A 13,036-nucleotide genomic window follows, 5' to 3' on the forward strand; every position below is an offset into this window, starting at 1 on the left:
GGTCAAAACGAAATAGAAAAAATTAGCATTAATGCAAGAATTGTAACAATTTGTCGACAGTGATGGTGGAAAATGCGTGATTGGTTGGTTTGCTGAGAAAAAATAATTTACAGATTTCTTTGAATGGGAGTTCAAAAGCTTTCAGAAAAAGAGTGCAATATAAAATCAATCATTATTAAATTATAACCAACTAATTTTTAGAGAATTTAATAAAGTTAAAAATACAAAAACATTTTGTCAAAATAGAAAATTACCACTCTCAATTCCGAACAAACTTGAATCATTGTGTGAACACGGACAGAATTTAAAAACCGAATCCTAACCCCGTCTTCCACATCCACCATAATCTTTGCCTTTCCTAAATTGCACAGTCCCATAGTCTGCATAGAGATCAAAAACATTTGCTTAGCAACCATGGGAGAATTTTATGTTGTATTCTAGTTTATCAGGGTTATAATGGAGCAATTTTTGATGAAAGCAAAGTAAGTTGATGATATTTTAACTGTTTGGAGATACATTTCCGTCTAAAAAATGTGGGTATAATGGATGAAACAATTTAAATTAAGAAAATTAGCAAATAATTTAAATTAGTAAAATTAAAGATATTAGGAAAAAATTTCCAGCTTTTCTTTAAAATTTCCAGGTTTTCATCCATATTTCCCTGACTTTTCCAGGTTTTTTCCAGTATAAAAAAAATTCCCTGATAATTCCAGGTTTTCAAGGTTTTCCAGGTGGATGGCCACCCTGTTTTTCTATACAAATTACAGAGCATTTAGGAAGAAAATGTATAAGAGTAATGTGCTGAAATAAAACTTTTATGTAACAGCAAATTTAACTTCCATTAATGGCCATATATATGCATATATTTTTTAATAAAATCAGATACTTCTACAAATTACAGAGCATTTGGGAAGAAAATGTATAAGACTAATGAGCTGAAATAAAACTTTTATGTGATTTGACAAATTTTCTTTACAAAAGCTCTTTTGGTATGACTTTTACCATACTAAATTTTTCTGGCAAGTAAAAGTCTTATTAAACAGAAATCTTATTTATGAGTTACATATTAAAAATCTTGAAGTAAAATATTTTACTTTGATAGAAATAGGAAAGCTTTTAAACATAATCCTAAAAATGAATTAACAGGATACCCACTTAATTACAAAAAAACAAATTTTCCAGATGCTTCAGGAAAATTTCTATTTAAATTCAGATAATATTGTACCTATACCATGCAATTTTTCATTGATTAATTTTTATTTTCTTTCATTTGAAATGTCAAATATTAGATTTTTGAGAGCAAAAAAAAAAAAAAAAANAAAAAAAAAAAAAAAAAAAAAAAAAAAAAAAAAAAAAAAAAAAAAAAAAAAACAGACTATTAGATGTGGATGGAAAAGTTTCATTAAGAAGTGGCATTTTTGGAGCAAATAAGCAATAATAGATGTTACAATCATTTAAATTGAATCTCAATAACTAATTACTGTTATAGTGAAACCTCCAGGAAAGAACATCTCTAAGTAGCAACCTCCGTTATTTGCGACAACTCTTAAGAGGCACGGAATTTTTTCTTTAGACTTTGCTTTGAAGAAAACCTTTAGAAAAGACCATCAAAACCTCCTCCAACAGCCGTACAAACCTCTGCACCAAATGCAAAAATGGTCAAACATGGAAACACGAAAAAATATCCACACCAAAAAAATGACACTAACTAGAAATAAAATTGCTAGTTGAAAATTATGTTCTTTTGATATCCTTCAACCTTCGTTAAAGACTTTTACACTATGTAGAACAGAGAGTGGTTGCTCCCGAAAGGTTTCACTGTACTAACAATTCTAAGACTGGAATTTTCCAAGAATGATTTGGGAATTTTCCAGGTTTTTGTACAAAAATGCAACATTTCCTGATTATTTCAGGCTTTTCCTGACCTGATATACGGGTTTTCCATGACCTGATACATCAGTACATGGGTCAAAAATGTCCCACAATTTTGGCAACAACAGATCAATGACACCTGAGGAACTGGCATAATTTCTAATCGGAATAATTTCGCGCCTGTTACTATCGACAAAAGGTTTCATTCTGGGATATTTTATTCTGCTGTCACTTCTCCGTAGTCGCCGAAACTGAGTGGTTATTTAAGCGCTAATTAATACTGGAGTCTTCCCTGTTTCTAAAGGGTAGATTCAGATTTGTTTTATTGTTCAGAAGTTCACACTCTGGTTCCCATAAACTTTATTATTAAAAGTTAAAGAATCAAGTTAAATTTTTTTCCAATGTTTATCTTAATTCCTGAGTTTTAGGGGATATTTTCGAAGCGTTAGTGTTCATGCTGAATCACTACTGTGATTCATTAAAGCCCCCCTAAAAACATGTAAAGTGAGTTGAATGACAAAACATTTTATAAGTTTTACACTTTTTATAATTGAATAAATAACAGCACTTAGTCATCATAATTGAGATTTGATTCAGAATCCACAATAATCAAATATTTAAATTGACAATTTTTAAAGAATATCAATTGATCGATTATTACCGAATTCCTTAGCAATATCAGCATCGAACTTTTCAAGTTGGTCTCTTGGAGGAAGAATTTCTCTGCGATTTAAAACTGCTGCAGCGGCTGCCATTTTAACTTTTTGTTTTCTGCCTCTGATTCAACAAAAAATTGGTTATTGCCACTTTTACAAAACAAAACTTTCAACAACAGCGATAGTCGAGAGCTTAGTGCCGTAGATTTACGGAACCCGTAAGAGGAAATGAAGATCCTGTCTTCCAAATGGCAACAAAAAACCGGTTTTTAGGTTTACCTTATTTTTGTCAGATTAAATATCTATTTCATCCAGTAATACTGCAGCACGTGAAATTAATAAGCAACCACACCACAACAAATATGCACACGAACACTGGCGATGTGGCGATTTACCAGATGGAAAAAGTCGCCACGATGATTGAAAAAGGTAATCCATTTTTCGCTGCCACCGGGAAGATAGGACCTTCACTTCCTCTCACGGGTTCCTTATATCTATGAAACTCGTGTTAAGTAACCCGAAACTAATCGACTAACCACTGCCACAGAAAAGGGGGATTGCAACTTGCGGGGGTCAACTAGCTTTCCTCTACATCTTATATCATGCTTTTTCTCGATCTAAGAAAAACTTAAAATTTTTTTTTTAAAACTCTGAAACGGCTTTATTTATTTTCAAAATGGTTTTATCATTTTATTTAACATGCACTTTTTCTAATTATATCTTGAATTGTTTATTATTTTGACTTGATTATTTAGAGAACTAATAATAACCAGAGTATTTAAATTTATAAAATTTTACTATGTAGTCATATGAAAGTAATTCATATAAAGTAACTGCACGGAAAATAAATTTATATTTTCTCTATAAATCAAATAAAGTCTGTTAATTTTTTTTAAAAACTGATTTGCTAATTTGTAAAACTTTTTATGTTAAAGTAAAACCTTGAGTTCAAGATTTTATTTTTTGTATTACTTATTTAATTTTTTTCTTTCAATTACAATTCAAATACCAATATTTTTCACAACCTTTTTTTTAATTTTAATTATTTTTTTTCAATTTTTTTTAAAGATTGTTGAACCGTTTTGAAACTAATTAAATTCTACCACTTTAAAAAACTATGTTGACATTTAATCCATTGTTCAAGCAAATATGGTTGCTTACTATGTAAATCTGATTTAGGCTTAAATATTTGAATTTCGCAATTTGAATGAACTAAATTAACCTTCACTGGAAACTTACTTCATTTTAATTATTAAATTTGCTAACTACATTTATTATTGTATAAATAACTCCGAGCTGGAATTATGATTCGATCTTAAAAAATAAACATCGGGGATATTTGTCATTTGTCACAAACAAATTGAAACATTAAAATTAAAAATTATTCGATTTAATGATCACAAAATTTTAAATCATGTTAAGACAGATCTAGTTTTCCAATAATTCTAATTCAGATATTCTAATAATTTAGCTCGGAGTAGAGCACCTGAATTAGACAGGCCGACTTATCATCTATTTTTGGAGCAAAGAGCTAACATAAGCACAATGCTAACATAACGTTAACTTGCTTGCTCCAATATTGCTTGATCTTCACCCACAAACTCATATTTATCATTTTTACTTACATTATTTCTATTTAATTATAGTTACTTTAAAAACTTATCGCCAAAGATATTATTTAACAATAATACAAAAAAAAAAAAATTCCTTATTGATCTAAAGCAGTTATTTAGTATAAATTTATTAAACTGCATATTTTAAGAGAGCAGTTTTATAGGAACTTTATTTTTAAGGACTAAAGGAAAATATAACTTATTAAAAAGCGAATATATTTTATTTATCAGCTTTTGGTTGTTAAACGGTATTTATATTTTATCAAGTAATATCTTGTGATTAATAAAGGAACTTCACTTTTAATTTTAAGCCTTTAACTTAAAATTATTATAACCATAATAATAATAACAAAGAATAATGATAAAAGTGGGTAATAAACGCATTTTATTTGTAAATGCCGTAAATAAAAATAAATAATTTACAAAATTATAACTTATTTCAAAGAAGTTCCTTAAAAACTATCTTTGATAAGTTTTATAATTTTCTGAACGTAGAAGTAAAAAACAGAAAATTATGGTTATCTAGGAGATATGTTCATATAGATGGCATGCTGGCTAACTCTGGGAGGTTTTCGTGTTTTTCCTCTCCATGTAATGCGGGTTAGTTTTCTTATATTTCAATTATCTATAACTGCACTAATTAAAGTTTGCAGTGCAGAAATTTCTACTCAGAAAACTCTTCTCCATGAATGGCAAAGGAGGGTCAAGGAAGAGAAATTAAAATAACACATTGATTACATACTTTGTTCTATCAATATAAAAGAGCGAAAAATTGTGAATAAAAGTTACATTACGCACTTTTAATATGATTTCGAAAAATTTCTCGTTATTAAATACATAAGATATTGCATAATTCCTACTCTTAATATATATTTTTAGAATATTGCGAAAAAAAGTTTTAAAAAGTGTATTAATTAGGAATTACAGATAAATGTTAAAGCAATAAAAAAAGACTAATAGTTCCAAAATCTAGTGAATCAATTAAGGAATCAGGTCTGAAAACACCAAAACCAGTTTGACAGTCTGAAGTAACAAAGAGAAGCTTAACTCTAAGTATTACAACTTATTTTTATTTTTTAATTTATCGTGATGAAATTTCGTAGTGTTTATAATAATCACATTTCTCATTCTTTCTATTTCACCTGGCAATCAAACTGGTTTCAATATTTTCAGAGGTGCGTTTCTAAGCAGCGATTCATTATATTTTGATACAGCTTGCATTTTTCTCTCGTGAATATTAATTATGTCCCCTAATGTTCTTTTACTTCCTTTTTTTTAAGAATTTTACAATACATGCGTATATTTTCGGATTTTTCTTCATTTACTGATTTAAATAAAACTTTCATAATACTCTAGTGTTCTTGTGTATTCACATTAAAGCCTTAAAAACAGGGCTAAGTGATTGTTCATGTTTGGATGATGTGTGGTCTTGTGTACTAGCTATTTTTTTCCCTTACTGTGAAAAAACAAACTATCCCAGCTATTGGAGTAATTAAAACTATTTATGGAATGAAAAAATTGTGACCTGTTAAATTTTTTTAAAAGGTTGCGAAATGTTTTTTTAAACCTACAAATGTAAATATTTCTTAAGCCTACAAATGAGTGCACGATATATTTAAAAAAAAAAGAAAAAAAAAAAAGAAAAACTGCAGTTTTGTGATGCTTTATAGTATATTAGAAGATCTTTATGTCATTGTCTCGATTTTAATTAATCTCACTTTATTCAGAAGCTAAATTTTTTAATTCTGAAACATCTTTAAAAAACAAGGAAAAAATTAAAAAAAAAGAGGAATAATGCATTTAAAAAATAAATTCCACTCTCAAAATGAATAAAAACAAGAAAATTATTACTACTAAATAAATAAAATGTATATAGAATGTACGAATTATCAGCGAATATAATTTTCATAATAGATTACAAGCTTATAAATAAAAAGTAAGCTATCGGTTTTTAAAACGCACCCTATATCAGTTCTTCAAAAGGGTAGAGAGAGAAAAAGATTTCCAAAAAGAGCTGAACAGAGTAAAAGTATTTGGAGAGGGAGGGAGCAAGACCACCTACGGAGAAGATTAGACCGCAATCGTCTCTTGGAGAATGAACTTGGGGGTGGAAGTTGCCTTCCTCCCATACTCAAAGGTAGAAAGTGACTTGAGTTTCAAAGGCAATATTAAAAAAAGTAATAAAGATAAAAAAAATTGACATACATTTTCGTGGATAGGAAAGATTGAAAAAAATATTAGTATTTTTTTTCGAATTGACCACTCCGATTCTTAAACAAGAAAAATCGATTCAAAGTAGGACAAGCCAGCCATAGACTTTACGTGTTAAAAGCAGAATTGAGGAGTCTGCTTGGTTCAACACTTTTCTACCGGCAACCACGATTGGGAAAGCGACTTTCTGATCATATGAGCTCGCCAAGGTCGAGAGATCTTGGCCACCAGAATTCGCGATCTCAACGAACTATAGGGGGCGTTGCTGTATGAGACGAATGCCTGCGATTTCTATATGAATAGTCATTCAGTTACTCTGGAGACATCTTTAATGTAGCGTGTAGCATTGTAACGTTCCTACTTTTATTGTGGCTTATTAAATTTGAAAACGAAAAATGCTTGTTGTTGTAGTTGTAGTTCATTTACGTCGCACTAGAGCTGCACAATGGGCTATTGGCGACTGTCTGGGAAGCATCCCTGAGGATGATCCGAAGACATGCCATCACAATTTTGATCCACTGCAGAGGGGATGCCACCCCCCGCTTCGGTAGTCCAACGACCTGAACGCGAAGTCGAGCACTTTAGGGTAGAACAGTTTAACGAGGACCAATACCGCTCACCCTCGGTCCCTACGCAGACTGATCCAAGTGGTCACCCACCCACATACTGACCGTAGCCAGTGAGGCTTGACTTCGGTGATCTGCTGGGAACCGTGTCTTAACGATCAGTCCTCTGCGGGACGGTCTGGGACAGAGAAAAATGGAGAGCCGGATTAGTGAGTTTTTCAGGGGAAAATATTTTTTTTCTCCAAACAGTTTCTGCTTTTTTCTCTGCAGTGAACGGGGGTGCGCAACGGAGTTGAAAGTAATTATAAGGAACACGCGTTAAATAAGTTCTTTTTTAAACAAAATATTTGTTATTTTGTATTTGAATAAAATCGACTGCTTTTCCATTTTAAAGACAAAACTATTTTCAAGTCTGCACTTTCAGCAAAGAAAATTCAATATAATCACTGCGTTTTATTTCGTTTAATAACTTATAATTTTATTTTAATTAATATTAAAATTATTTCAATACTTATTAAAATAAGCCCAATGAAAGTTTTACTTTGTAATTTATCATCCCCATATTTATTAAGATTAATATTTATGTGTGTTACTGAAATTGTAAGGATTTTTTGAAACTGATAACAAGAAATTGTTACTAATCCACCTCTTATGTTGATTAATTCAAAATTTGGAAGCCAGCTGTAATTACAAAAAGAGCTTTTAAATTGCTAAATTATGAACAATTATTATAAACAAATAAAGCATTTTTAATTTTTTTCATTTATTATTATAATTGCTCATAGTTTAGCAATTTAAATGATTGACTCAGCAGTTTCAATAAAATATATTTTTTCTTTTTCCAGATCAGCAACTATGGTACATTTCTGATTAAGGAAGTTTCTTTAGAAGAAAAAACAAAGCTGATATTGGCCAACTGATGTATGCAAGCAAGAAAGAATCACTATGCTTCAGTGCAATATTAATTTAAATGCCTTCAACTGAATACAAAACTTTTATAGTACTCTAATATGTTTTTTTGAAATCAAAATGATAATAAATTATGTAAACTTGATTTTTCATTAAAAGTAATGATGTATTTTAAAAATTTTTCTGTTTACTTATACATATATTTGCTTTTCATGGGTATTATGTTTTTCTATTTCTGAAACGTTGCATGTTAAAAAAAGTATTTATTTTTCACCATTTTCTTAAAAAAAAAAAAAAAAAAAAAAAAAAAAAAAAAAAAAAAAAAAAAAAAATCAGAGAAAATTTTTTTTATAAGACTTTAAAGTCAATTAACTCAATTTTTTCTTTTCTTTCAGTTCTGTCCTTTTTGTTTGGTGGATTCCTTTTCATAGCGTCATATCATGTTGCATTAGTCGCATTCAACTGAAATCAATTTTCCATTAAATTTGTTTGAAACACAAATCTTAATCATACATCAACCTCTTTAAAAACCTTAGTGGGGCAGAAAAAGTGCTCATAGTAATTCCTACAATCACATGAGGGAATTTTATTCAGTACCTGTATACAGTTCAGTCTTTGTATTCAGATCATTTCGAAATTCATATTTTTACATCCTTATAAGAAAGCATATGCATTTTAGGTCGCGAATTAAAATTTAATCCAGGAAAAGACAAAAACGTAGCTACAATCTATATTATTGAGTTAAAACTAATTAGATATCTACATAAAATGTGAAAATGTTTCTAAAAATTATTTCCACTCAGTATTGTTTGGCAATCAAAGAGGTTTAGAAGTGTTTAATCTTGCCTCCCTTGTTTTTTTATTTCTTAAATTGCATTCTTTTTAATTTTTATCTTTTTTTCACCTTAAATATTAATTTCCGAACCCCTAATGTTTGGGGTTTTTACTTCATTTTTGACCAGCATTCAAAAATAATATTTGAATACTGAGAATAGGAATTTGAGAATATTTTACAAAGTATGCATGGGGCATCTAACAGAAAATCAAAAAGTGTCATCAAAGAACTTATGAATGAATTAGACGGACGATATACCGCAGTGAATAAAACAGCAATTCTGTCGTTTAGGAACCTTTAAAAGAATTCACCATCTAAATAGAAACTGCCCCGTTACTTCAAGAAAAGAAAAAAAAAAGAAAAAAAAATGGTTAAATTCAAAGAAAATAAAAACTTTAAGGAAAAGTATAAGTAATTAATAGTAAAAATTCTCCTAATTTTATAACATATTTTTTAATGTAGTTATTCTAAATATTTATGATTTTTTTAAAAATTACATTATCTTAAATTTAAATATCTATTAACAACTGCAAAATTTCTAATATTATTATGAACCTAAATTATTATTTTGTTTCAATAATTAGCGTTTGAAGTTGTTTCCTAATGAACAAATTGCTATTAGCAGCATATTTTAAAATCGGGATTCCAAACTTAACCCAACTTTACAAATTACTGTTATCTAACGATCTATAGCTAAAAAAGTATCGATATATGCTTTAATTTTTCTTAATAATAAAACCTAAAACTGAAAATTTTAAAATAAAGTATTTATAGTGTCATTTACGACAACTAGTTAAATATTTTTATTAGTTTAAAAAGATATTTTTTTTTAATATTATGGCCAATAAAATTTTTTTGAAATGATACAATGTGTTAAATGTGTAAAGTTTGAAAGCTAATTTCAAGAAAATGTCGAACTTATTTTTACAGAGAGAATGATACAAATTTTTTATAGTATCTTTGCTTGCGATCTCAGAGATCTGTGTGCGGCGTGACGTCATCAGGAGAGAAATCGTAGCTTCAGCTCTAAAAGAGAGGAATGAACCAGCCCTTCTCTTTTCTTTAACCCAGATCAAAACCGGGGTACATAGCCTACCTTCACATAATTTATTAATCGCTTACTTCGATAACTAAGTTGTGATTTTTCTACTTAAAATATATTTGTCACTTATTATGCTCATCTTTTTTTGAAAAGAGTTAATAAAAAGTTCTGACAAAAATCATAGCAAAATAAATCATAGCTATGAAAATGTTTATGCATGATAGAAAAATTATTTTTCACTTATTTTTATTTATATAGAATGAAAAAAAAAATCAGATTATTTTATTACATGTATTTTTCTAACAGGCTTCTAAATTTAGAATCATAGGTAGAGAAGTTAAGCAATAAAAGCAAACATAAATTTTATTATATATCTGTTTTATTTATCAAAGACATTTTTAATGAGATTTCTTATTTGTCACATAAAATTCTTATTTAAAATTTTCTTTCTAAAAGAAGCCAGTTAAGTATTCTTATATTTGATGTTGGTCAATGTTCAATGACATATTACTCAATTAAAATATAATGTTCCGCATAAGAAGTTTTCTTATTGACTATTATTTAACATAAGCGAATTTCATTTCATGAAAAATATTTCTTTCTTGATTAATTACGCAGTGATCCCTCCGCATAAATTTTCAACATGGCTGTGTTTATTTCCACACCTACAAAATGTAAAAAAAAATTCCCAAGACTTTTCCAAATAGTGACAGATGCGATAATAAGACACAATAAAAAGTTACTGCTTTTTAGACCCACTGGAAAAAGAAAGTGAGGAAGGCCTCGGTTGAGATGGGCTGACTCAGTGGAGTCTGATTTTCTCGCAATTAATGAAAAAAATTGGAGATCAACGATAAATCGGAAGTCGTCGTGGAGAAATCTTCAGAGGAAGGCATTGGCTCACATTGGGCTGTCTGGCCAACTATGATGATGATGATGATGATGACAGACGTGACTCCTTCCACCTGATAGGGTATATTCATCAACCAGGTAAAATTTCAGTGCAGATACATTCGATAAGCTTGGTCTCGCTCTAGTTTTGTTAAACCACGGCAAATCTACGTTTGAAAAGTGAGATCTGGTTTTTCGTTTAGACCGGGTTTACATAAACCACGGAACTGAGGTTCAAACTGCCGAGTTTAGACGGCGTTCCGACAATTCAGCCTATGATAACATTTTACGTTTTCGCTTTATGATCGGTTGACAGTTAAATTAACCACGTCACAAATGAAAAGTTGACTAATTGCCGTGTAGCAAAATTTCGTTCCCATTTTCCCGCTATGGAAGGATTTTACCTTGACTGCTTTTTGTTACAATAGAACAATGCTAGTTCTCATACTTCGAAACTAATCACAAAATGGATTGATAATAATTAAATAGATATTTTAAAGTGGCCTGTTTCCACCCCGGACCTGATTCCCACTCTCAAGTCTCTCCTTTAACCAAGACGGCTTCAAACAGTTATTAATGCTATGGAGAAAGGATTTACGATATCTGTATTATGTTGTATGAAGATAAAACATATTGATTCTATTATGTTGTATAAAGATAAGACATATTGAAATGCATTTTAATTACTGATTTCTGTTTTTATTTACTTAAATAGTGTTTTTTTGAAAATCTCATTTATTTTTTTTTGCACAGTACTTTATAATAATATGTTTAATTCTTTTCAAAATATTTGATTTGGATTTTAATTTTCTGAATATATTTTTCGAGAGGTACTTTACAAATCTAGACAATCTTTAGAGTAGTTAACTTTTAAAATTTTTTTTTCTTCCGAGTTTGTAAAAATAAAAGAGGTTTTTGCAATTTGATCTTATGATTGCATTACAATATGTTTCATCGACACACATTTCTTACATGATTCTAAACTTTTATTGAAGTTTAATGTATAGTTAAAAATGAGTAATATATTTTAATGGGCAGATGTAGAAACATTTTATATAAAAATGTATAAAAAAACGTCTTATATAAAAATTTTATGGGTTTCGTTTATTTCATTGCCACGACATTGAAGAAAATCGATAAACTTTTTGATAATCTTCAAGAACGGAACTATAATGCAATTATAACCATCCTATAAATACTTGGCGAGCATTTTTAAAAATTTTATATTTCGATTTGCCAGTACAGCTAGTTGCAACATTTAATAGAAAAATTACACTATTTGTAAATTATTTGAATTTAGTATCATGGTAAGTATATGCTACTCTTTATTTGTCACTTATAAAACAGTTTTCGTTTTTTTTTTTTTTTCCTTGAACAAAATGTTCATTTTTTAATATTTTTTTAAAAAGGAGTGAAGTCTATTTTCACAGGTCTTAAATTTTCTAAATCTTTCTCTTACGCAAAATTTCTGTAACCGTGTATTCCAATTGAGGAAATTCTATTATGAATAAAAATATTTCCACAGTTTTCTAATTCGGACTACAATTAGGTTTCTACAGTCGCAGAGAAATTAAGTTATATCTGTAATTATTGGCGTCTTCTAGAGTAACTGAATAAGTAAGGATGATAGCTGTTTTTCGTAAAGCCCTATATTAAGTAGCGACACGCCTCCATGTTGGTGATTGCAACTCTCTAGTGACATCAACTCTCGATGTAGAAATAAGGAGTTTCTATTCTTAAATGTCACTTTTTATTAATCAATATTTTTATGTTCTTGAAAATAACTGAAATATTTACGATTTCTTCTTCAAATTCTTTTCCTCTCTCTGAAATTATGTGTTATTTTTATTCTATTCAGTGAAAATAATACCCTATCTATAAGTTAAAACTTTCTCATTTCGTCTTTTATAATCTGCTATAACTTTTCTTTCTTTGAAATTTTTCTCAATTGGTTTTTTATGAGGTTAAAAGGGTGGTATGATTTGAGATTTAAATCATTATGGGTATTATTATCAGGGCTCAAAGAAAAAGTTTTTTCCCTAATAGATCAATTCTTTTTTCTTCTTAATTAATACAAATTGTTATTTGGTCTTTTACAATAAGCAATTCCAAACATTTTGAGCACAATTAAGTAAATTTAAAATGAAATCTCAATTAAAATTTTAGATGCAAATAATAAACAAATTCGAAAAATATTTTAAAATTGCCATTTCATTTTTGAAATACTAAAATAAATAAAATTGTGTTTGTCAATTAAAATATAATATTACAAATATTAATACAATAAATTCACCTAAGCAGTATTAAAATTTTCGAAAAAATTTCATTTTTTCAAAACACAATTCGCGATCACAACGCTCGAGTACGCCGTCTAGCGGGAGCCTGTAAATATCGGACATTAATTTATCACGTTTTCATAATGATGAAAATGTTCTAAAAGT

At 29.0% G+C, this 13,036-nt stretch overlaps 1 protein-coding gene and 2 long non-coding RNA genes across 3 annotated transcripts in view; 2 read left to right on the forward strand and 1 right to left on the reverse strand.

The window, feature by feature from the left end:
* Positions 1-2,732, reverse strand: part of LOC107455878 (26S proteasome non-ATPase regulatory subunit 11) — a 64,165-nt gene extending 61,433 nt beyond the window's left edge. The window contains exon 1 of the mRNA XM_071183349.1: positions 2,534-2,732. Within this exon, the coding sequence (XP_071039450.1) occupies positions 2,534-2,627 (94 nt within the window). The 5' untranslated portion in view covers positions 2,628-2,732. The remainder of the gene's footprint in view (positions 1-2,533) is intronic.
* LOC139426016 (uncharacterized) overlaps positions 1-13,036 on the forward strand; it is a 207,388-nt gene that overhangs the window by 69,599 nt on the left and 124,753 nt on the right. The gene's annotated exons all lie outside the window — the stretch shown is intronic.
* The window catches only part of LOC107445090 (uncharacterized), a 43,430-nt gene that overhangs the window by 22,856 nt on the left and 7,538 nt on the right, over positions 1-13,036 (forward strand). The window lies entirely within an intron of this gene.

This window comes from Parasteatoda tepidariorum, chromosome 7 (genome assembly GCF_043381705.1).
Source record: "Parasteatoda tepidariorum isolate YZ-2023 chromosome 7, CAS_Ptep_4.0, whole genome shotgun sequence".
Lineage (NCBI taxonomy): Eukaryota > Metazoa > Arthropoda > Arachnida > Araneae > Theridiidae > Parasteatoda > Parasteatoda tepidariorum.